The sequence below is a fragment of the Python bivittatus genome, unplaced genomic scaffold, assembly GCF_059951505.1.
Source record: "Python bivittatus isolate LINGU-HERP-01145 unplaced genomic scaffold, Pbiv_v1 ctg000570_np1212, whole genome shotgun sequence".
NCBI classification, from domain to species: Eukaryota; Metazoa; Chordata; class Lepidosauria; order Squamata; family Pythonidae; genus Python; species Python bivittatus.
This window is the reverse complement of record NW_028277097.1, coordinates 24,246,323-24,271,808: the sequence shown is the minus strand read 5'-3', so window position 1 is coordinate 24,271,808 and position 25,486 is coordinate 24,246,323. Positions and strand designations below refer to the sequence as shown.

Here is a 25,486-nt window from a genome sequence, read left to right as displayed (position 1 = left end):
GGCCAGGCTCCGAGCAAGGGCCCTTCCAACCTGGGCTCCTCTGCCTGCCTGCCGGCCAGCTGCTCTGCTGGGCAGCCCAGAGAGGCTGAGAGGGGAGCCCAGCTGGTCTGTGCCCAGGGAGGGGCTGACTCGCCCAGGCTTCGCTTCATTCCAGCCAGACCTAGACTCCAGTTGGCAAACTGCTCGGGGAGGTGGTTTTATTTACCTACTTGGCATGCTTATAATTCGTGTTTGCAACCGCCCTGCTGAGAAAGGAAAACAGCACACAACAACCACTGGGGTGGGGGGCGCAGCGCTGCTCAGCAGGCTTTGCATGGGGGCTCTTTCCCTCCCTTGGCCAGCCTCGCAGATGCGTCCCCAGGAAGCCTGGCCGAGGCAGGAGGGAGGGGCTCTGGCTGTTCTCCGCCCCACTGGCCAATTGGCCCAGCCCGCCCAGCTGTTTTCCCTGGCAGCTGTGGCTTCAGCCCCTGGTTCCTCCCTGCCCCCCATGGCTCACGGGCACATTTCTCTCCAGCAAGGCTCTGGGCCTCTGAGGAAACGAGGTGAAGCTGCCAGCAGTAATGCCAGGGAGAAGCAGGGTGTGTGTGTGTGGGGGGGGGGAGTAAGAGCCGAAAGGAGATTTGAAAAGCTCTTCCCAAACCTTCCGACATTAACTGCAAGGGACCCTCAACTGCTGCTCCTGGAGGGTGGTGCAAAGGCTCTTCGCAAACTTTTGCTGGCTTGGAGCGCAGGACAGCCCTGGGAGAGAGGCGATGGGAGCACAGCCCTGACTGAGGCGCCTGGCACATCTTGCCTTGGCAAGCGGGCAGACCCCAAGCAGCCCCTCTAGGCCAACAGGCACAGCCTCATCTCAGGCGATCAGATGAATCTGAAGGCCCTCCCAACCTTCTTCCCTGAGATGATGTCTGTACAGCAGTGTTTCTCAACCTGGGCAACTTGAAGATGTGTGGACTTCAATTCCCAGAATTCCAAGGCTGGCTGGGGAATTCTGGGAGTTGAAGTCCACACGTCTTCAAGCTGCCCAGGTTGGGAAACACTGCTGTACAGCATTGCCAAGGCACGCTGGAGTTCAGCTCTGGACAGGAGGCGGCTTTATGGTGGCAGCCACAGTGGTCCTAACTCCTGGTCACCCCCGTGATGGCCACAGCTGAGAGGTGATCTGAACCCAGCCAAGGGACCACTAAAACCATTTATCACAGTCTCGCACATTTCTCCAGCTGTGATTTTGGGAGTTGAAGTCCACCCATCTTAAAGTTGCCAAGGTTGAAAACCGCTGATCTAAAGAAACCCCCGGCTGCTTGGCTGAGATTCTGCCCCGTGAATGTGCAAGTCTGCCCGGAACTGGCTTCTGGTGGCACAGACACTTCCCCACCAGCCTTCCTTTCTGCCAGCAGAAGGGACCCCGAAGCCCTCTGGTGATGTATCCCATTATTTGAGGGCATTCTGCGGTTCGGGCCAGTGCTCTGGAAGTTGGATATTTAGTGTATTGTTGAAGATATTTAGCTTTGGCTGATGGTTTTACACTTCAAGTCCTTGGTTTTAATTTACAGAGAGCCACCGTGGCTATCATGTTGATTTTAATGGAGATGGGTGGGCGGAGAAAGAAAAAAATCTCATATTATAATCCTATTATGCCTATGTGTATGCATATATTATTGGTGCAAACTTCCAACCAGGCACCCTGCCTGTCCTCATGTAGGGCGTGGTCAAAAAAGTCAAGATGGCAGCCGCGACAGTGCAATCAAACTTCCGACGGTTCTTTCCGTACGGGGCTTCAATGGCACCCCTGTGGTCATCGTCTTGACTTTTCTGACCACGCCCTGTGGACGTCCCTGCCGTTCCTCCTCTGTCCCCTTGCTCTGCAGCCCAGGTGGAGTCGTTCTTCCATCATCTCCCAGGTTCTGCTCCCAAATCTCATATATAGAGATAGACCTTGCAAACCGAGAGCCAGGACTTTCCGGACCCAGGAACTTGACTCGGGGAAGGGCTCTGAGTTTGCTCATTGAGCGAGAGGCCCCGGGCAAAGTGGGACCAAGACAGCCTGGGCTAGGTCCTCTGCAGGCCCTTCAGTGCCCTTCCCTGCAAAAGTCATTCCGGCTAAGAATGGAAGATCCACCAAAGGAGGAGAAAGCTGCTGGGTTTCTGGCTGTTCCATTCCTCCTCCAATGTTTGCTCCGGTAGGGCTGGCCAGGCTGGAAGAGAGTGACTTGCTTGAAGCTACCTGTCGAGCTTCTGTGGTTCAGGTGGACATGAACCTTGTCCCAGATGAACATCCTACCACTATCCCACACTGTCTTTTGTAGCCTGTGGGAGGCCTCTCACAAGTTTCCAAGGAAGGCTGGCGAAAGGATCAAGAGTCTAGCTGTGAGATTCTGGGTCTGCTTGCGGAGTTCAGCCTCTAGGTCCAGAAGAAAAGCAGCAAAACGGTAACTGGAGGTCACCCAGGGTCTTCTGCCAGAACCACCCAGCAGCCAGGTCCCCATTAGTTGTCTATTTCTTGGAGACCCTCACCCTCGCTATGTTCTCCATATGGTTGCAGGTGTGTTTGTGTTGGCAAAGATGATCTAAAAGAGTACAATAAGTGGGGACACGCCCCTAATACTGCCGAAGCCTGCAATGCTCTCTGTGGAAGTCTACTTAGAAGCGGGTTCAGTGGGACTTCTCTAAGGTCGTGGTAGACTAACCTTGGTTGTTCTGTGTAGGTGGGGCTACGTTCCAGAGGCTGCAGGGGCAAAGCTTCGAGAGCTTTGGAGAGACCTCCAGGTCACCTCTGGGCCTGCTGCTACTGGAAAGGTGGTTCCCCAGCTTGCACAACTTCTTGTTGAAGATGGACCAAGAGGGAAAGTGTGTGAGCAAGAGAGTAGTCGTCCCACCTCAGAGAGAGCATCATAAATCATTTGAGTAAGAGATTAATTCCTGCTTCTGCTGCCTTCCCCCCGCCTGCTCCCCCATCTGAGCAAGACCATCTTGTTTTGTTGGCAGGAGATGCTAAATCCCCCGAGGGAGCCGGGTGGGAGAAAAGGGGCATGTGTTCAGAGCATTTCCACTCCGTTCCACTCTTCTGGGCTATTTCTCTCTTCTTGTCAAAATTTATCAAGTGCGTAATTGTTTAAACGGCACTAACATGCCGGGAGCCAGAGCGGCTGGGAATTGTCCTGGGTCTGCCTGATGCTAACAACTCAGGGAGGGAAAGCCACACTGGGGAAAACTGCCTGGGCCTGGGGTGAAGGTAAGGAGAGGCCTTGGGAAAGCCTCTTCTCTACTCTGCAGCTCTTAGGCTTCCTGGCCCACCTTCTGCTCTCCGAGCCTCCCAGCCATGGAGGATCTCCAGATCCAGGAAGGCTCCTGGATGCTCTGAGAATGCTTCTAGTTCTGCTGGTGGTCCTCAAGGGTTGGGATGGACATCCCAGTAGACAAAAATGGACAGCTGACAGGGGAGTCTGCAAGGATCTGGAGCCCAATAAAAAGGTCTTAAGAAGGCCATGGCCCACTGAGACCAGCCCAGTGTTCCTAGATGCCCCCCGGGGAGCCCCAATTCAGGTATAACTTTCCCAAACATGTTCTCCTGCAGCAGCTGTTGCCACCCTGGATATGGGAAGTGAAGTCTGGCTACTGGGAACCTTCCAGAATTTAACTAGGCACTGAGCAGTGGTCTACTGTCATTTTCCTGCCCAGAAGCTCCTACTAATCAGATCCATCGGAAGAACTCTCCCGCCTTTGTAGGGCCCGTCTGTGGCAGCTCCCCAAATACGGAACTTCTGTGGAGTCCTTGGTGCTCTCTGAGCTTGGTGAGTTGCTTGCAGACGTTTCATTCCCCGACTCGGTCACATCATCGGTGCGAGGGAGCGTGGGGCTGCTCCCTGTTTATATACAGTGGCTTGCCCTGCCCGTGGGGTGGGGAGTGGTTTTCCTCCCTTGCATTATGTTTCTGCAAGCAGGAGCACAACAGGGTGCAATGCTGTTGTTACTTTTCTTTTGGCCATTGGAAGTGTTTGTTGAGGAGGAGGAGGAGGAGGAGGAAGAGGAGGAGAAGGTCTGGCGCTCCTTTAATTTATTAGCCTTTTATTGTGATGGCTCACTGGTATGTCACCACAACCCCCTTTTTAGGGAACCGAGAATACCTAGAAGCAGAAACTTTTCTCCTTTTCCTCCCAGCTGCCCCCTGAAGAAAATAGGGCTCCATTTCTAAAGACCCTCCCTGCAGGCACCCAAAATGCCCCCTTCCTGCTAGAATATAGGCCCGAGAACGCTGAAGTGAGGCATCTTGGATAGGAAAAAAAAGTTCCCAACTTATCTTGGAGAAATCCAAGTGCCCACGGTGGCATTGCACAATCGTCCTGGGGAGTGTTGCCTTTCTTTCTTTGGCCTGCCGGCTTTGGTCTTGGACTGTAAAATCAAATCAAATCAAATCAAATCATCCTGGGGAATGTGGCCACAAAACTTGTGCAGATAAACACACGCATCTGGAGGGGTGGGGGAGACTTATTCCTACACTGGCTGCAGTCAACACGAGAACACGTAAGCCAGGATGAAGCTTGACTTTTCCTTGTGTGTGTTCCTACATTGATCGGATGCCCTTCCGAGGGGTTATAAAAGGCAACTTTTAATGTTGAATCCAAACAAATAAACTAACGAACACCAAGAACTCTGGCAGGAGCGTACAAATCCCTGCTGGAATGCAACTCCCCCCCCCCCCGCCTCCCAGCCTGCAGAGGAGCCCAGCGTGATGGTCCAGAGGCAGATCTGCAGAGGCTTGGAATCCCGGCTGCCGCCCAAACCTTCTCAGAGCGCGGAGGTCAGCTTGCCACGCCCGTGTGCCCCGGCGATGCTGGCTGAGGGCGAGCCCTGGAATCTGGTGTGACCTGGCCAGCGGCCTCCCTTGGCCCAAAGCCCCCGCCTCCCGCCTCGAGGCTACTCGTTCGGATGGAGGCGCCAAGGACCACCTACTAGCAGAGCCGCGGCAGGAGGGCCCCCTCCGGACCTGGGAGAAGCTGCTCCTTGTGTCCCCAGCCCAGCCCAGCCCAGCCCAGCCCAGCCCAGCCCAGCCCAGCCCAGCCCAGCCCAGCCCAGCCCAGGCCTTGTGTCCCCCCCGCCCCCCGATCGCTATGGACTGTCATAATTGTTATGAGTTGTTTTCAAGATTCAAGGGTGGCTATATTAATGTTTTAAATAAATAAAATAAAATAAATTATTGTTGCTTTTGACAGCTTTGTGGGAGGAAAGCAAGCAACTGAGCAGGCGTGGGTATGTGTCTCGGTGTGTGCATCGCGCAGCTCTCTGGGCTGTCGCACAACGAAGCTGAAGCAGAAGAGGCTGAGCTACCATGCCTTCCTAAGGAGGCTCTATCACCCGTCCATCCACCCACCCACCCATCCGGAGGGAAGGAGCCTGGCGGGAGCTGGGGTCACTCTGCAGGGCAAGGGCTGGGACTGGGGAAAGCCGGGGCCGTTCTTCCCTTCTGCACACCATGGGAAAGTGGGCGCATCTGCTGAACATATGTGCAAGCAGGAACCCTTTCTCTCTTTTTCAACCCAACTGCAACTTTTGACGTTGTGTTTACCTTTTTGGAAGACATTTAAATTCCTGTGGAAAAATAAATGATACAACAGAGCTGAACTCCTAATGGGTTTTTTTCCTCCAGGAAAGATCTGTGGCCAGGTTGCTCGATAGTCCAGGTCTCTGGTTCATGGATCGCAACTGAAAAACGCTCTCCTGCCCCCTGCATTTTTCACAGCGGCCTAACACTTTTAACCACAGTAATATATAGCTTATTTCACCGGAATGATCTCTGCTGTATTCTCGGGAACTGGGGCTCAAGGTCTCTGCCACCTTGGTTGCTCAGCTTTCCTTCAGATTCTACCGTTTACGCCATTAGCAGAACTTTCTCCAAAGCCCCAGAAGACCGGCTGCCACTTCCACGCTTGGGAGCCTCGTCTTCCACTCTCAGCCGGGTTCTCTGCTCAGGGCTTCTCAATCGCTGGACACAAAATGTTGGAAGAAACAGCCCAAGGGCTTTGCTAAGGGGGCCTACCTAGTTCAGTGCCACCAAGAGAAGCGAATAAGAGAACGTAGTTCAGATCTCTTTGGGATCCCCGTGGGTCATCTGGATGCTGACTGAGCTGAGATCGCTGACACGTCTCTCCTGCTCAAGCTGTTTCGAGCGATCCTAACCTAGTGAAGGGACTGAATGAGGATGGAGCTGCCTGGCGAAAATCCCCACCAAACGCCTTCCTTAAACCGAAAACAGAAAACCGGCTTGTCTCCCAAGCCAGGAACAGGAGGTGACCCGTCGGTCTGTCTCTTCAAGCGAATTCTCCTGCCGGCTGAGGGTGGCCTTCCGCATTTGCAGCGCTCTGCGTGCGCGCTCATGACAGCTTGCGCTCGATAAAACTCCTAGCATCAATCAAAGTGCACAGACAGAAGGTTCCCTTTGCGGAGGACTTTATTTATGAATACAATTCTATCTCAACTGCCGTAATTTTCAACCACGGCAGTAGCTCATACCTCCTCTGCCACCGATGATCAAGAGTTGGGAATGGGAACGGAAACATCCTCCCCGCCAAGAAATGGACCGGCATGTAAAGGAAGAAACGAGCAATCCATTTGCTTACTCACTGGCGCCAGGTTTTCGTTGTTTCTGTTTTTATTGTTTTTAAATGTTTTGTACGCTGTTCTTTTTACATTGTGGTGATGAGCCACCCAGAGTCCTAGTTTTGAGGTGGGCAGCCTCACAAGACTAAGAAAATAAACAAGCAGATAAATAAACGACCTAGTCGAGCAGCTCAGCCCTCCTAAACCCGGGAGAGAATTAGGACACTCTCCCAAATCACTCTGTCACTAGAAGCAGAAGCCGGCCCGACAACCAGGAGCAAAAGGGGACGAGGCTCTCACTGACTCCCCAAACTTGGTGTCCCCCCACTCTTTGCTCCTTTGGCCTTTGAGGGAGGCCTTCGTGGGGCTCTGCACCGCCAGACCCCTCCCGGGACTCCTGCCCATTGAAAAGAGCTCGGCTTCCCTGGGTCACCGTCTCTTTTCTCTTGTTCGGATCTTCCTAGGTAGAAAACCTTCCTTCGGGCTAACCCTCACGCTATTTGTGCCAGGCAAGGGGGCTCATTTTTCAGGAGCCGAATGGGCCTTTGTAACAGCCTGCAGTAGATTTGGAAATCATTACCACACGCTTCCTCAGTCTCCTTCCTTTCTTTTCTTCTGAAAGGCGGTCTGGCCTGCTGGCTGGTGTGCAATGGCTCGGCTCACTCCACTCCTTTGGGATCCCCGTCCAGTGGGAGAGGGAGGCCACTGGAGAAGATGGGAGGACTTCCAGGCCTCCGAGGCCCCGCTGCCCTTTGCCACCCCAAATGCCCAGCACAGAGTTTAGCCCCAACCTTAGCCGCTCTGCACATGGTTTACCATGAGGAGTTGTATTTTGATTGCTTTGGACATCGATGGCCCCAGATCGCTGGGTTCAATGGGCCCACCAAGGAAGCTCCTTGACTGCAGAAGGGCCCTTGCAGGAACTGGGAAGGAACGCAGTGCTCAGAGGGATGGAAATGCGGGGAAGCCCAACAGGGCACTTAACGCACTACCAGCTCACCGTCTGGGGGGTCCAAATACCATGCCCTGGGGTAGGAGATGAAGGGCCGGGTCAGGAGAGAAAGAGGAAATGCTACAATAGGCTGCTGGAATAGGACTGTTTTTCTAGTATTGCTACTCACCATTCCAGTTCACTGCATTGTTAGGAAACTTGTGCATAAATTCACATTCTTCCGCTTCCATGCATGGGAAACTTACCACGCAATCTTACATTTATCCTTATCCATCAGCTGGCAAGTAGGCCATTCATTTTACAGACAGGAGCTGAAAGGCCACAGAGCAGACCCCATCAAAAATGAGAAGGCACAAGCAGGTTCTTTCTCCACCTTCCCGTCATGGCGCATCACCATTTGCTGAGTCACCTTTGAGGATCAAGGCTCACACGAAGGCTAGGCAAAACGTTCGCTGTTGGGTCAAAGAAACCTTCGTGCCATTGAGACTCCCCAGCGGCTTCCTCGTGCTTTGCAAGCTCTGATCGAGAGACTTCCAATACTTCTAAGTCCCCGCTCTTCCTTGAAAGGTTCGCCGCATTGGTTCCTTCACGCTGAGGCTGAAAAAGTGTCTCTTGTACGCACAGCCTTTGGGATTTCTCCGGATCCCCTGCTGCAGTGAGCCAGATCTGGCATCCGCCTGTTTTCTGCACAAGAGTGCCATCGTCAAGTTCTCGGGATCCTGCCCCATCCATCCACTGTCTACGTCAGAGCAACCCGATGCGCCCTGGAAGTCTGTCTCTGTGTGGGGGAGATGCACACCGTCCCCTCTGAAGCTAGCCAGGAAAAAGGTCCTGAGGTCACGGGGCAGTACTTGTGGACCACGTTCCCTCAACGGACTGCAGTGGCAAAACTGATGAGCTAATATTTTAGGAAATGTAATTAAAGGAATGAGAGATGGGCAAGTTTACAAAAGGATGCAGGGAATTAACAGAGAAAAACCTCTTCTCTGCTTTATCCAAAAGAAGGGAAGGAACTTACGGAAAGAACCGTACTTTGGGCTCCACGTACTGCACTACAACTCCCATCATCTTCAGCCACCTTGGTCCCTGATGCTCAGCAGACTGCAGAAGGCTGCAAGGAAGAAGTGATGCCAGCTGCTACTCAGAACAACTGGCAGGGTGCCACGGGACAGAGAGATCTGTGAGCAGTACTATCCGCCACAAAAACGGGCATCAGAGTGCTGTGGGAGTAGAACCCCAACCTCAGCTAGCAGGCTGCAATCCAGCGTGTCTGGAGAAAACCAGATGCTTGGAAAATGACCGCTCCACACCCCTCGTCTCTGAAATGCTGCACCGGATGTAGCCAGATGTGGAGAAAGGCGTCCAAGCCCTGCAAGAGTCAACTGGCTTACGGCCTGACCATTAACCGGCAGGAGGTTAACTGGTTACTGAGGTCAGCAGGAAAGGCCCTTCTGAAGATGTTCCCTGGGCAGAAGCTCAGCTGTCGGGTGCGCGGACAGGGCCTTCTCTTGTGTGGCTCCCAGGCTGTGCGATGCGCTGCGGGAAGGTGCCCTTGCATGCCACTTTCCCAGCATTTAGGAAGACAGCGGCAGTGCAGAACTTCTGCCGAGCTTTTACGTATTAACTGATGATCACTACACTGATTTCAGTTTTGGCTTTGACTCCACTGACTTGACCGTCCTCTTCTACATCTTGTATTTTGTTTTACTGTTGTAAGATCCCCTGAGTGCTTATGGAAGCGGAAGGATGAATGGCACATGCACACACTAGATTGATGAACATCTTGCAGGGGCGGCATGTGCTAGAGAGACGAAGTACATCAAAGAGATCTCCAATACAGAATCCGGCTTTCTCTAGCATCCTCGCTGGACAGAAATTCTGTGCTCCCCATTATTTGTCTAATCCCCTTTAAAGACAATTAAGGCCAGCAGCTCCCCCCCTCCCCACAGCAGCAAATGCTACGAAAGGATTTTGAATATCATAACCATCTTTCTCCTGGAAAGAGCTCATCTACCCCTCTTATAAGAAACGAAGGAAAAAACAGAACCCTCTCTCCCCTCTGCTCCGCACTGGGTACATTTTTAAGCAGCTACCGTATCGCCTTTTTGGTGCCTCCTTTTCTCTGAAGGAGAAAGTTCCAGAGTTATAATCTGTTTGCATATCTTAGCAGAATGCGCACGTAAAACAACATATCCCTGGAGATGTCTGCCTGGAACTAGGCACATATTTTCATGTAGGCTTCGAAACGTACTGTAAACAAGAACCGGGCTGAGAGGAACGCAACATGGAAACAAAAACATGCAGAAAAAAACGGGCGGAGCGTTGCTCGCCCCCCCCCAGCCCCGGCAGACGCCCCTGTAAGTGATAGAGGGAGAGACCGCAAAGGGCACAAGGGCCATCCTGCACGAGACGGAAGGGAAGGGGCGGCCAACAGCACCCCTTTCTCTGCCCGGCTGCTTTGTCCTTTCTTCACCCGAAAGCCGCTCGATACTTGCTCAGCAGAAAAAACCAAGCGTCTTTGCCACCCAGCACATTTTGCAGCAGTGTGGCCAGCCACAGCGCTTGTGCCAAAATCAGCCGAGCTCAGTTCTCGAAGAAGGAAATAAAAAGAGCCACGCACCTCGGTCGCCTCTGGAGTCCAGCCGAGGGACACGTGTGCTGACAACTGGAAGGGGTGCGTGGGTGGGCGGGTGGGTGGGGCGCAATCCTTTTTTATTAGCAACGAACAGTTGATCGCTTGAGGACCAGAAGTGGGGCAGGGCGGGGGGAGCGCATCAGGCTGCACTCCGAGCGCCCAACCACCGGAAGCCGAATGAGCGGACCGTCCTTCCTGCCCGCTCCCCTGATGTTTTTCTTCCTGGCTTGGCAGGTTTGTCTTGCTGTTGATCTGCTTGGCTCTGTCCATGCCACTTTCTGTCAAACGGCACACATTTTCCTTTTCTGCTGCCAGCTCTTCGTGACAGATTGGGAGGCTGGAGGGAGGGGGCGGCCCAGCCGAGAGCCCTCTCTCTCCCCGGCTGGGGCGGGTGGCCCGGGGCCAGCCTTCCCGGCTCTGGAACCGAGGCTGGCCTCCACCTGCTCTGCAGCAATTAGACCCACATGGCACGCGGGGCTGCATCCGGCCCCTCTGCCAAAGAGTTCACGGTGGGGCTCTTGACTCACAGAACAATTTGGGAGGGGAGGAGCAGAAAGGAGAGCGGGAGAGAGTAAGAACCACCCGAGACCAGCTGGCTCCTATCTGCGGCAGGCGGACTTACGCGTGTTGGTACTTCCAAGCAGTGCAGCAGAAACGTCCTGCCTTCAGCTACCCTCAGCAGGCAGTTCCTGACTGCCTCCAAGGAGGGAGCAAAGGAGGGTCTGGAAGGCCCTGGGGGGAAGACCTCTGGGGGGCTGTCCGAGGACCGCCTCCTCAGCCCGATTTCCAAGAGGAATCGCCAACCCTTTTTCGTGCAAGGAAGCTACCCAATGGCCTGTGCTTGACCCCAGGATCACAGCCTGCCTCTTACGACTCCCGCTGCCTGGGAGCAAATCCCCAGGAGCTGAATCTAAGGGCTGGCACGGAGCCAGCAAAGAGCAAGACGGCTGCGACTGGGGAGCTGTCCTTGGTCCTGCGTCTGCTCCCAGGTTGGACTGGGAGGAAGCCTCATGCTCTGCCTTGCAAAGTGGGCAGAGGCCGCTGCTTTGGCCCCAGGCGTCCTGTCTGCCCGTTGCCCTCTTCAAATGGAAACTGGCACAGAGAGGACTGGAAAGAGCGGGCGCGCACTGATAGCCCAGCTCTTCCTAGCTGGAGCTGCAGGAGGATTCAGGCTCTGCTGCCTGGTTTGGGTCCCTTCCCTGTGGCACCTCCTGCACTGATCCTCACACAGCACCAGCAGCCCAGTCCCTCTTCCTCCCTTCTGCCAGGCATACACAAAATGACAGACTGTCCTGGAACCAGTATCGATAAGCGCACAAGAAGCCAAGAACAAGGGTTACTAAACTTTATAGTAGAAAAGCGAAGAGGCCATTATGGAAGAGTTCCAGGAACTGTTGTGTATCAGACCCAAGCTCCATTTGTAGATGTCAAGATTCAAACCTCTTGCATCGCCTCCTCCTGCCCCACTCTGCAAAGGACTGGAAGGACCCATCTGTCAGGTGGGAAGGTCGCTTTCCTTCTGCCTCTGGTTTTGGCAAAGGTTAGAAGTGGTAACAGGTTGTTTCTCATGCTATGTGAAAACCCACTCTTACACCAACTGGCATCTAAGAAAGATGGCACAACAAATGAAGCTTCCTAAATCTATCTTCCAAGCCATCTGGCTCTGCTGACTCTTGAAAGATGTGGCGAACTTCATACAAGGCTTCGGTATTAATCATGCTTTAGGAGAGAGTGCAGGTGTCTGTATTAAATTAGAATTACACCCACTAAATCAATTACTCTGAAAATACCTCGCCTAACTAGCGGCACGCAGACTTAAGGGCATTACCATCACCAGGAGTCTGGTCCTATCCTTCAGAATCCTCTGGAGGTTGGTACCTTCTGACTCATGCCATTCATGAGATGAGCGCTGGAGCAATCTTGCCCTAATGCTAATCAGACATTGATGCCACCTAAGTGAAGTGAGGGCATTCTCTCCAGAGAGAGGCAAAGGCTTAGATGCAAAAACGTTCAGCTACAAAGATGACATAAAAGAGTCCTCAGAAGGGGTTGGATATCCCTGGTGTCCTGGTGGTATAGCAGGAAAACTCAGCTTGTCCCCCTCCCACTTTTCACCCATCAGGACTGAAACCTGTGCTCAGCAATGGTGCTTCTAGCCTGATAGTCAGAAAGAGGGAGCCCGTTCTTCACCTAGCTGCCATTGACCTCTCTCTGCTTATTCCTGTTCAACTGCTGGGCCAGTTGGGGTGCAGGATTTCCTGCCAAGTCTTATGGGGGCTCCTAAAGGGCACATCTACAGAGCCACCTTCCCAGCTTCTGGACAAGGTGGGTTTCCAGGTCTGAGACAGCCAGCCCTACAGTGGAAGAGGAGGGGTGGGACAGCAGGACATGAGCTTTGCACAGGCTCCTTGCAGCCCGACTGTGGGGCTTCACAGAGAGCATCTTGGAAGGCAGTGGAGAAAATAGCCATTTCAGCATGACTGCCACTGATGACCCAGAAGAACTGGAAGAAGGGCAACAGAGACATTTGCAGACTCCGATGATTCTGGCAACATGACACAACAGGCATTGCCACAGCCTGCTGCAAGCCCCACTCCTTCTGAATTTCTGTGGGACATCACAACACTGCAAAAGGAGCCGGGCTGGGGTCACTCGGTGGTCATTTGGCTCCTGCTCCCCACTTTGTTCGAATCTGGACTTCCGTGTCGTTTTATCAAAGTCCCCAGTATTAGGATCTTAAAAGTTGGCCAGACACTAGCTAAATCAAGAATCAGGTAGGAGAGGCAAGAAGAGTGGGAAGTGAAGAATTATTTTTGCAGAAGATGAAAAGCAAATGTTTGTTCTGTCAGATAAAAGGTCACTGTGGAAATTTAGGGATACCCTCCACCAAATACAGAGCCTGTAAAAATCTGAAATATTGAACACAAGAGCGATCAGGTTTTCCTCACCCACCACAATGCCGTAAAATACACATATACCTCCTGGTCTTCCATTTTTTCCTATGAAACAGTCTAGGCACGCCTGGGCTTTTTTATGTGAATGTCAAGGGCTGCACCCTCAAAGTGGGCATCTTTTTGGACGGGGGAGGTAGAGGTGTCTTCAAGGGTTGGGCAATTCATGGATGGAAGGTCTGCCAAGAGTTCAGTGTTACGGCCAGGTTGAGGCAGCCTTCCCCAAATCCCAGGGCAACAATGGGGGGGTGGGGGTGGGGGGTGGGCTGGTTTCTGACTCCTGCTTGTGAGCCTCCCAGTTGCATCTGGTTGGCCACCCTAAAAAGCCAATGCTGGACTCAGGGGAGGGGCTTCTGGGTGTTTTTAAGAGATGCAGTCAACATCTGAAGCCTCTGCAAAGATTGAAGTACCCATTTTGCTCCTTGGAATCTTGTCTAAAAGAAAAAAAGATCAAACTATTTTGACTGCTCCCGTTCAGGAAGCAAAAGGGGTGCTGGTGGGTCACATGCAGCCTGCGCTGTCTGAACCGCTGCTGCAGAGCTGAAGGGCACAGTTGCAGCCTAGGGGTTGCATGTATCTCCTAAGTCTTGGTGTCTGCCCGAGATGCCCTCTTCCTGCTGCTCGTGCCACAGCCTTCTTTACTTGTTGGCGTAGCTGCCGCCATGAAGCCACCACCCAAACTGCATTGTTCCTGCATTCATGGCAAGCTTCCTGCCATGCTGCTCTCTGCTCCTTCCTGCCCTGCATCTGGGCAGCTGCTGTGTGGTCTGGCTGGTTTTCTACATCCTCTGGCTTGCTCAGCCATGCTTCCTCCTCCCTGCCTCTGATTCCTGAAGGAAGCATGTCCCCTAGCAGAGCCCACTTGAAGCTGCTGCCGTGTTCCAACAATAAGACTTCAACCGCATCGTGCACCAACCAGTTGGGACATCCATGTCATGGAATTTATTTTGGGGGGTGGGGGGGAGAGCAAAACTGTACCTTGTCCCAGAAGAAACAACTGAATGGTCACTTTCACCTATTACCAAATTCTAGAAGCTTTTCTCAACCTGATGCTCAGCGTCAGCATGCTATGTGTCATTTGGATGGTTCTGCTGGTGGGATTGAGGATGGTTGTAGTTCAAGAGGTCTTGGAGGGCATCAAGGCTACGTCTAGCCCTTAACTTGACATTCCCATAAATACTCAAGCTTCATTCTGGTGCATCATTCTCTTCTCAGGCTGAGCAGCTGAACATCATCACAAAAGCAGCACTTGAAGAAACCGTCAGCATAACACTTTCTATCATTAAAAAAAATAGAGCACCTAATTCTGAAGAGGTCTTGTCTTCTCCTTCCCTCTGAGTCTCAAAACAGTGCATCACTTGCTCTTCCTCACAGCCACATCTCTCTCACACACACAGAAGAAACAGTCTTCCATTGGCCACCGAGTATATCCAGGCAGAACTCAATGGTGGGCAGAGACTCAATACAAGAGAACTATCTCTGGATGCAAGCTCTCCAGGGGAGGTGCTGTGGAAGCAGAGCCACTCAAGACTCCTCCAAAGGGACAGGATTCCTCTCTGTATATCAACACCAGACATAAGTAGTTTAGCACTGGGTGAATACTATGGTCCTCCTGTCCAAAACTGCTCAGTGTGATCTTAAGATGGAGAACAAGAACTGAGAGGCATTCAAAGAGGAAAAAACTACAGCAGTAGATAACTTCAAGTGTTCTCATGAAGATGAATAAATCAATGCTCCAGTCACAAATATAAGGTACCGTTTCTATATGGTCATAGCACATACGAGAAGAAAGGTAACTTGGACATAGTTCAGAGTGCTAGCAAGTGTGAGGTGTTGAACTGTGTGAAAACAGTAACCATAATATTATCAAACACTGTCTATATGGGAATGTAAAATTGCCAAGAAATTCCAACACAATCATATTGGACTTGTAACAAAGAACTTCTACAAATGACGGGTCTAGCAAAAAGGAAGTTGAAAGTCAACGGTGTCAAAACTCTCAAAAATGCTTGGGGGTACTCAGAATATAATAACAGAAGCTTAATTAAGATGTGCGCCACAGGTCAGGAAAGCTATTGTCATGCCCAAAGGTCACTGGCATGGTTAAATGAGCATGGACAATGCAAACATGCCCCCCTCAAATAACAGAACTTGCACAAAAGAAATTCAAGGAGACAATAAGAGATGCAAAAAGCAATTTTAAAGAACGAATAGCCAATATTTAAGTACATGTAGAGCTACCAGATATGGGCTGCAAAATCCAGAGGATCACTAGATGGCAGCAAAGGGACACAGAAAATGAACTCTATGCTGCCATCTAGTGATCCTCTGGAATTGCTGGGCTGTAACTTGCTATCTTTACAAACACTCAAGGCAGCCAGCCAGCTAGGAAAGCAGATGGACAAAATGACTGCTAAGGAATGCAAATGAAGGGCAAGGAAGCTAGATTAATTCTTTGCATCTATTCTCACTGCAGAAAATGTGGCATCTTGGAATAGATAGCTTCCAAAGGGAATATGAGGCAGGGAGGCAAACAGTAGTGACAAGAAATGAAATTATTTATCTGACTGATCAGATCAAAACAAAGACATTGCTGGGTCCAGATAGATCCGTGTGAAATGGCAAATCCAGCTTCTCCTGTTAGGACTGGAGAACCAACAGGGTCATTCCAGTTTTTAAACAGAGGAAATGACAGGATGTCTTAATGCTTCTTCTGTGTGTTTGGTAGCAGACAAAAGGGAAAGAGTCTAGAAAGACAAATCTTGAGAAGAATCAACCTGGCTTTTGCAAAGAAGTCCAATTTTGGGTCACAGGCACATGAATGCAAATGTCCACAGGGAGGAAGAAGCAGAAGCATGTTGTGATGCCATCGCAGAAATTATGTCACCTATGTATTAGAATCAGTCGCCCTTCTACCATCGCATCAGCCACCTAATGACATCATGAGGTCCACCTAGTCATTTTTAGAACATTGTGGCTTGTTACGGACGGTACTGGGCAGGGACAAACTGATAGCTATTGCGGCCCAAACTAAGAAACCATATAATAGCTTCATGCGATGACCTGGTTCACACAGTCAGTCAAGGCAATGGATGGATGTCGAGAGAGACACAAACCACAAACTACCCAATCTCATTTTAACCTAGAAGAGCACACGGACTAAGTAGGCTGCAGGAAAATAATTGCCAATAAACAGATATTAAAACAAGTACACAAAAAACAGACAGAGAAAGCAATTGCCTTTAGATCCTTCGGTGAAAGAGTTGCTGGGATAGAGGGAAGCTATCCTAGATGGGCCGTTGTTCTGACTCTTCTTACACATCAGGGCTTCCTTGCGCTTGTCCTGCCTGTCTCTGCTTCTTCTCCCTATGTGGATATTCCTGCTCTTCTCTCAGTTGTCTCCTCCAGCAGTTCCAGATCTTAGCTTTTGCATGTTCCTTGAAGCCAGAGATCTGGCTTTGTGTTTTGCTTTGGAAAACACTTTGGAAAGGTCCCTTTGGACAAATATACTCCGTTAAGGCTCTTAGCCGTTACAAAAAATGGAATGTCTACAATGTTGATGGCTACTGTTTTCATATTTTATTGACTAAATCCAGAAGGATATCTTGGCTAATGTTATCAATGGCCAGTGAGAGGTCCAAAAGAACTTCCCCCATCCAGGTCTCAACAAAGGTCATCCACTAGAGTGGACAGTGCTGTCTCTGTCCCTTGCCCAGGCCAGAACCCTGACTGACGAGGTCCAGAAAATCTGCTTCCTCTATGGTGCCTTCTAGTTAATCCCAAACCATCATCTCAATGAAGTTCATAAAAAGCATCATTCCATCCCATAACAAAATGGATCCAGGGAACTGTCCCCTCTCCAACTTTCTGAAGGAGCCCAAAGGGGCAAGGATCCTGCCAGCAGGTGGCTGAGGATCCTAGAGAGCACCTTGTCCATGTCCTTGGAGGTAAAAGAAAAAAAGAAAAAAAAAATCCCAGATAACTCAGTCAGATAATGCCCCAGCCTCCAAACTCAGCCTATGTGGAGTTCAAACTCAAGCAAATTGGAGCAACTTTACTGGCAAAATGTTGTAGAGGACAGAGAGAATGGCCTTGAAGGGCAGGAGGAAGAGCCACTACCAAGGCAACAATCAGCAAGTGTGGCTTAAGTACCTTCCAAGAAACTAATTTGAGAAAATGCCTTGGACAGACCTCTCCCTAAATCACATGAAGATAAAGCGAAGAAGGACGGAGGCACATACAGACTTGCACATTTCTGTTACTATAGCTCTTCTAATAAAAGTAGTTTTAGACCTATGTGGCATCGTATCTTAGTTCAATCTAGCCTACACGGCTGACAATGTTATGCTAACCGATCACAGCCATCAGATGGTAACTCTACAGCAGTGTTTTTCAAACGTGGCAACTTCAAGGTGTGTGGACTTCAACTCCCAGAGTTCCCCGGCCAGCATGCTCTACAGAGTGGCTATTAACCCAAAAGGAATTAGCCACCCGAAAAATGGCCACTGAATGGCAACCTGCCAATGCAATAAGTAAGAAAGTTTTGCGTCTCTCATTGCCATGGAATAGGCCTGAATGTGGGCCCGCACTTGTGTGTAGTCAAACTGAGCCTTCATCCTTCTGTACCTACACTCCAGGTGTTCCTTCTGCCATTTCATCCCCTGGAGGTCCTGAGGAGACCAGGGAGCCATCTGGAATTTGCCAACCCAGACCTGATGCAGTGATTTTGTCAAGGGCCCAAGACAACACCTATTGCCAGTGGCAGACCAGGCCCTTGAGCAACTCACCCACCAAGTGCCCACTGGAAGCCAGCTGGATCCCTGAGGCACCTGGAGTGGACAATCTGAATGAGTCTGGCCCTGCAGAAGGAAGAAGTGCTCAGAGGTAAACCACCTATATCTGCTGCAGCTGAGATTATCTGGGACAAGCCCATGGTTATCATGGAGGCCTTGAACTCCTTGGCTCTACTGGACTTGGTCCCTCTTGCAAGGAAGTTGAAGACCCCCAATAAAGGTGAGGTCTTTCCACCACTAAGTTGGGGGACAAATTAAGGAGCCCAGGAAGGACCCTGGTGAAAAGCAGGGTGGGCAGTGCACCGAAAGGATTCCTAGCTTGTCCCTACAGCCTAACGTAACATATAGGCACTCATACCCTGCCACCTGAGGAACAGCGATCCTGACACAGACAAGGTCTCACAATAGATCATTCCTCCTCCTTGACCCTGGTGTTGATGTTGGTGCAAGGCTCAAAATCTGACTGGGTAGATTTCTGAGAGGATAACATCCCTACCCTCCCTCCCTCCCTCAGCCAGGGTTCAATAATACACATCAGATCTGCCTGCTTCTCCACTAACAGATCTTGGATTGATGTAGTTTTGTTACAGACAGGTGTGGCATTAACAGCAACAACTTGAAGCCAGGTGCCCAACAATCCAACCCTTAGATTCCCAAAATAGGGCAATGGAGTCAAAAGAGGAGGTTGCTGTCAGATTGAAACCTCCCTTGAACGGCCTACTCAGCATCCTTCTGCTGTATTTCTCCTGGCTCCAAAGCACCGAGACTGTATTCCCTCCCACCCCCATTCCAAATTCCAATTCCACGTAACGCAGGAGGCAGTTCTCTTCCCCTGTCCTCTTAAATACCTCATCATGGCACCCATCCCTAGGAGGTTCAGCAATCTAGTAAAAATCACTCATGCCAACCCCACGAGGGAGGACCCAGCATCTAACGTTCAACCTCATCCTGTTCTTCGCTCACTCCCCCAAAGCCTCAGAGTCACCATGGTGGACAGAGTGCCTCCTATAATTCTCTCTGGCCTCCCTCAGCCGGTGGGCCATGCTATCCTTATTCTGCCAGTCTCTCACACAGGGGTCACCCAGTGCCAGGCAGGCCAGGTCAATCTATCCTTCCCAAAAGCAGCAGCAGGATATAGTCTCACAATTACTCCCGAGGCACTGGCATCACAGGGGTCCACTCTGACTGACACCCAACCACCCTGGGCTCTGAAACACCTGGGTTTGCTCATGCCCCACACTCTGCTGCTCATCAGGAGGGCACCATCCGGGTACCACTATGCTGGCCCAGGCAAGCAGACCAGGATTCACATTCTTGGTCTCAGTCCCTTCCAGCAGCCCACCCTAGCACCTAGAAAATCCTCCAGGCCCCCATCCCAGGGGACCATCCATCTACCTGGCAGACCCCCAAACCAATCCAACAATCTCAGTTCAGTCAACTGATACCGATTTTGAGTACGTTTATGCATTTAGTTTGTTAGCTGCTTTAAAAAACAACAGCATTGTAGCTCTTGTAGAGAATGAAGTAGATGATAATAGTAAACAAATAAAGGATGCACACAAACAGTAGATACAGGCTTCACAAACCCACAGCCAGGTTGGAACAGAACCCCCGTGTGAATTAACGCCATGGTACTCACTTCCAACTTTGAGGTTGACCCGGTCTTTGAGGTGCCATGAAGACCCCTCGTAGCAAGAGTACTGTCCATTGTGGGAGAGGTCCACGTTCCGAAGGACGAGGTGGGAGCCATTGAGATGGGAAGCGTCGAGGTCAGTGCTGTTGGCTGTCCAGGTGACAGCTGTCTCCTGGTCCACCGAGCCACATGGTATCGTCACGTCGGTCCCCAACTGCGCATAGTGAACGTGGGACTCTGGGTTTGAAAGATAAGAGGATATTTATTTGTCTCTGTGGGGCAAGGGTGAGGATGTGGGACTTACTAGCTCAGCAACAGCAGAAGGCCTTGTGTTTCGGTCCCCAACTGCGCATAGTGAACGTGGGACTCTGGGTTTGAAAGATAAGAGGATATTTATTTGTCTCTGTGGGGCAAGGGTGAGGATGTGGGACTTACTAGCTCAGCAACAGCAGAAGGCCTTGTGTTCCCACATCCAAAGATATACACGTAACCACAGGAGCTTCTCCAAACTATACAATTTCTCATGTGACGAAAGGAGGAAATCATGAAATTGATAGGGAGTAATCATATTAACCAGGCTCAAGCAGCTACAGAAAATCATGTTTTAAATTCTGCTTCCTAATTTTTCCTGTTCTGATCTCACCTGGTTTTGGGGAGGATGTCCCCAACCAGCCAGCCAAAGGCCAAGTTTCAGTTCAATCCAAGTCTAGGATTGGGAAGATCCCTCCGCCCCCAACCTGCCCTTCAGTAAACTGCAAACCACCATTTAATTTGGGAAGGGAAAAATCTAGGGATGGGATAAAGCCTCTGCCTTCACTTTTGTTGATTCCTCCACTCTTCAAAAACTGCAGGTGGGGTCTCTGAGCGATGCTTTATTTTAGGAGAGGAGCACACACATTTTACGCTCCTTGCAAGCAGGTGGTTTTCACTGCTTTCAGGGCAATGCACATTCAGAAGCTGTTCTGAAACTCCTGCCTCATTTTGCACATCCAGTGATTATTTTTCTTCCTGGATGCAAAGGTAAGTCTACAGTAGTTTAGTTGCTGTGGAAGTAGAATTATCGCATGGGTATGTGGTTTCAGTGGCATCTATGAAAGGAAGTTTAAAGTTGTACAAATCCCTTCCTCTGGCTCGGCTCACGATTTCTTCCATTTCACAAACCACAGTGACACACAATGACGAGGGAACAACAAACATGCATGCTTAAAGATGTGCAGCAAGCAAGTAAAATGGGCTAATTCTTGGGCCAAAGAAAAATTCAGCACAGGAGAAGGTGGGCCCCAGTACCCCAGTAAGAACCAAATATGCAGAAAGCCTCACATCCAAGATGCCCATCAGAGATTCTGCTGATGGGGTACCCTGATATTCTGCCCGTTAGCAATTGCTTTGCTGCCCACAAATGCCTTTACAAGAGTTGATAAAAGACCTTCCACAGTACAGCAGAATGCAAGAAGTTCTCAGAAGGACAATGAATCTGCATTGTCTCCACCTCTACTGAGGGATCCCCTTAGCCACGTTGGCACCCGGGTCACTAAATGGATCCATTTCTGTGCGCTGCCACTCAGCAAGGGAAGATCAGAGTGAGGAAGAAGTCAGAAGTCCTGACAATCCGCTGCGCCCTAGGATAGACCCCTGAAGTCAAGGAGCGGGTGCCAGGCGCACACACAGTGAAGTCCTTCCTCGATGGCCTGATCTGTAGACAGACTAGGCTTCTGGCTGTAGATGCATCAGGATGTCACAATTCCTAGTTCTGCGGCTCAATAATTGGGAAAAGAGGTCCTGAGAGGATGTAGATCCAAGCCAAGTGTAATAAATGCTTGACTAAATACAAATGGTCCTTTAACACATGCTTTCTGATGACAGAGTTGGACAAGGTTAGCCAGCTTCTCTCGCAACTCAACGGCTTCCTGATCCTCTCAAATGTGCAGATGGATACAGACAGCTTATTACCTCTGAATAACCTTTATTTGTGTGCTTTTGTTGACCTACCACAGAATTCCTTCAGTTTGGCAAGGCATGACCTCTCTTTCGACAAAAGCCGTGTTGACTCTATCCTGGTTTGGTGTGTTTATCTGAACAACTAATAAATCTGTATCCTTCACTGGAGCTGCTGCCAGTGGGGGACTTGCTCCAGCTGTGCAGCCTCAGTGCCTTTCACTCCAGAGGAATTCTGACCAGCAAGGGAAGGAAGAGGGCTGGAGAACAACCCAATGGGGGAGCCGACCCCACAGGGGCAGGATGTCTACTTGACCTGGAGCTGAACCTGGACTGCAATCTTGCATATCCAGTTGGAGGCCTCACCGGAGAGTAGCTTGGCCTTGTTCGCATGATCACGGGGATGCACGTTCCCACCCAGATTGTTCTGCTCAGCCGTCCTTTTCTCCCCACCGTTCGCCCAGCTGGCCCAGAACAACCCACTTGGCCTCATGGACTGAACCTGCCAGCTGGACCTCCCGCAACCAAGCCGCCCTCCTTCCCCTCTTGGTGGGGTGGAAAGAGCCCGGCACAACCTCGTTTCCCCTACCCCTACAAGAGGCAGGTTTGGAAACTTTCAAGGAAATGCCAAATTGGGGTGGGAAAATAAATTGGTCAATAACCAGTTCCCAAAGGGGAGACACAAGCAGGAGGAGGTTTCTGGAAAACCCACCCAACCGGAATGAGTAGCTCCCTTTGCCTGGGAGGACGTCTTGCTCCTTCCTCCGAATGGGCGTCTGTCTGAACCCAAAATGAAACAGCCCTCAGCACCCGTCCATGTCTCTTTTCAAACCTGACTGCTCCCTCCCTCCCTCCCGCACCAGCCATCGAAGTCTCATAGCACTTGCTTTACAATTTTAATGTGTTTTCAGCCCTTTAAGAAATATTTAAACGTGTATTTAATTTTGAGAGATGCTGCGCTCCTAGCCCTCGTCTTAAACCCTTTGTACGTTTGCTTTCTGCTTCTCTGTGAAAAGCACCCAGCGGATCCTCTGCCTCCCTGCACAGCCACAGCTGAGATCGGAAGACCCCTAGTCCAGGCAGGACACAATGTGACTGCCTCCACGGCACCCCTCCCCAGCAAAGCGAACCTGTTGGCCGGCAGGGACGGCCCCTGCTTGCCATTGCGGCAGAGAAGGTGCCCCCATCCAGCTCCCCCGGCCTGTCCTTCCCAAACTCCCAGCCGGCACCGCAGTCCTCTGCTTGGGACCAATATTTTGGAGAGATGCGACCGCCATCTCCACTTAGAAGGAAACCACACCAAAGGCCTCGGACGGTGACGTGGCCAGAAGATCCTGGGCTGAAAGGGCCTGGCACCTGACTTGGTGTGAGGGAACTCGATATGCGCATCTCGTTCTCTGTGCGCTGATGAACGAAATCTCTGTACTTCCAAAGTGTTCCCATCATGGGCAAAGCAGAGGACGATGGGCCAACTGCAGCATACTGGGGGGCCAAGCCACGCGCCCCTGTATCAGGGCCTTCGCCCGGGGTCCTCTCCTCCATAAGCCCCGGATGCTCACCAGATGCGCAGAGATCAACAGGCATCTGGAAAGTGCAGGCTGCAAACCGCTTGGTTTCCAAAGAGCCCACAGAGGCTCTCTTTAGGCCAGGGGCAGGCTGGGGAAGGGCCATGCAGGGCCCCTCGCCCACTGTTGCCACTAGCTCCTCACAAGCACTTGGCTGGATCTCAGCCTGAACTGGTGTCACGACGTGGGGGGGGGGGTTGTCCCCTTTCTGTGGAGAACAGCCCAGCACCCTAACAAGCAGAGCGAACTACCAGCAAGGCTATATAACCCTCCTTCCAACTGACACCTCAAGGTAGGCTGCCTTTGCATGTGGAGGCTTGACTTCTCAGCAGGGCTCATAGCACAGCTTGGTCACCTGAAAACTCCACTTGGACGGTGGAGCACTGGAGAGCCCCCCTGCCCCCCAACCCACTGCTGTCAGTTAGAAGCAGATCATTGTTTTCCAGGACCCTGAGCCTCCGGCTTCCCTGAGCTTGCTATGCAATACAATCCTGGGTCCGAGGGATCCAGACGCGACACAGGCACGGAGCAATGCAGCGACTGCAAGCCTGCCTCCTCCTACCCCCCCCCCCCGGTTAGATACAGGCAGGGAACGGTGATCTTGGTAGACTGACTTACAAGCACGTGGAGGCCGTCGAATGGAGGGCCAGTGGCTGAATGAAGGGGAGAGAAAGATGGAGAGGAAGAGAAAGCCATTTCCTGTTTGCTCCTTGTTTGGGGTCTGCCCATATCATTCAGCTGAAAGTAACAACCCGAACAATTACATTGCCAATTACGAAGGGTGCACTGATTGGGAATCATGGGAACTGTAGTCCAACTGTGCCCAAAAAGCCTTGGGTCGGGAAGGGTGCTCTAAGACCTCTTGGCATGAGACCATGGGCTGCAAAATCAGAGCCCCCCTCCCCCCTCCCCAATCTGGCACAATCTTCTGGGAGTAATACCAAGTATGTGTGTGACTCTGATTTCTGGGACCAAATGGATCCCCATAAAACTTGCAGAGGAGCTGAAAGGGTGGCTGGGTTGGCAGTGCCCCATGGAGGCCCCCAGAGACGCAGCAGAGGAGGCTGTAACCTGATGGCTCCAAGCGTGTCATGCCACCAGAGCAAGAAGGGGAAATAAGGTGAAGAAATGTTGATGCAAGGACCACCATTTTTTTTTTTTAACTCTCTGCTAATAAAATCCATGCCCAAGTTCTGGATCGAGAAAATAAACGGATCTTTTCTTGGACTTCATTCTTCTGAAGAACATTCAGGCACATTCTAGCTTTTAGCTTTTACTAGCAGCCCATATAACGCTCCCCCGTGCCTTTTTGGAAAGATACACTTTTGAAACAGTGGGTAGTTGATCACGTCTCCAACATGACAACCCTCCACCAGCCATCCCCGCAAGGGGAGGTGGTGTTTGATCTGGCCTGCTGGAATGTCCTTCCTCTCCCTCCTTGTGTTGAGAGATAAAAGGCTTTTGACTCGACTTGCTTCTAAGAACGGACTGGGCTGAATTTACAGAGAGAAACCCCCACCCGTGGGGAGACAAGTGTGCAAACCATCTGCCTTCAAAACCTGAACGATTCCAAAAATACAGCTCCCCGATGTTTATCTCAGGAATGTGGTCCAGAATCTCCCCACTTTTGATACTTCCAAATGAGAAATAGAATGATGGGTCTACTTTAAATATTTGCACTCTTTTAGAGTTCACGTGTAAAGGTATGTGGGAATGACCTTGGAAGACCGGGCAATGAAACGCAACAGTCAGATAAAAGGCAGTTTACCCCGCAGCAGGAATTTGGGTGGGGCAAGAGGTTCAGAAGGGGCCCTCCCTAGTTTCTGGGCTGTAAAGGGGACGGGGAGAGAGAAGTACTTTCAGACTTGCAAGACTCTGTTAATGTAACCTTACAATAAAGTAGAACTAGCTCATCTGGTCCTATTTCCTGTCTGGTCTACCTTGAAAGGCTGACATCACGTAAGAAAAGCCACACAAAGTGCAACTCACAAGACAGTGTTTTTGCTCAAGCATGCTGGCTGAGAATTTTGGGATTTGTAGTCCCAACGCATCTGGAGGGCATCAGATTGGAGGATCCTACCAGGCAATTAAAATCAAAGCTCCTACGTGATCTCTTCCAAGCTTCTAACAGCCTTTCCTCAAGCCTATATCTTATCACGCCTATCCCCTAAAGGTCCTCCTGGTAGAGATCATGGATATTGTAGCCCCGAGCATCTGAAAGTAACCAAGCTCAGGGAGGCTGCCTTAAGTTTTCCCAGGGCAAAGTGCCTCACATTCTGCCTGTGCCAGGCTTCGCCCCGTAGGCAGGGCTGGAACCACTTACACAAGACATCCAAGAATGTCTGATAACTAATCATCCCTGATGAAAAGTTAGCAAACCACATCAGAAGGATCCCAGCCCCGCTGTATTTCAGGAACAAGTCCTCTGTAG

The 25,486-nt window shown here is 51.0% G+C and overlaps 1 protein-coding gene across 9 annotated transcripts in view; it reads right to left on the bottom strand.

Annotated features, from left to right (window-relative positions):
• Nucleotides 1-25,486, bottom strand: part of CNTFR (ciliary neurotrophic factor receptor) — a 303,394-nt gene that overhangs the window by 88,875 nt on the left and 189,033 nt on the right. For all 9 annotated transcript variants that reach the window (XM_088152656.1, XM_088152658.1, XM_088152657.1 and 6 more), the window contains one exon: nt 19,562-19,792. In XM_088152656.1, coding sequence (XP_088008782.1) covers nt 19,562-19,792 — 231 coding nt within the window. The remainder of the gene's footprint in view (nt 1-19,561; nt 19,793-25,486) is intronic.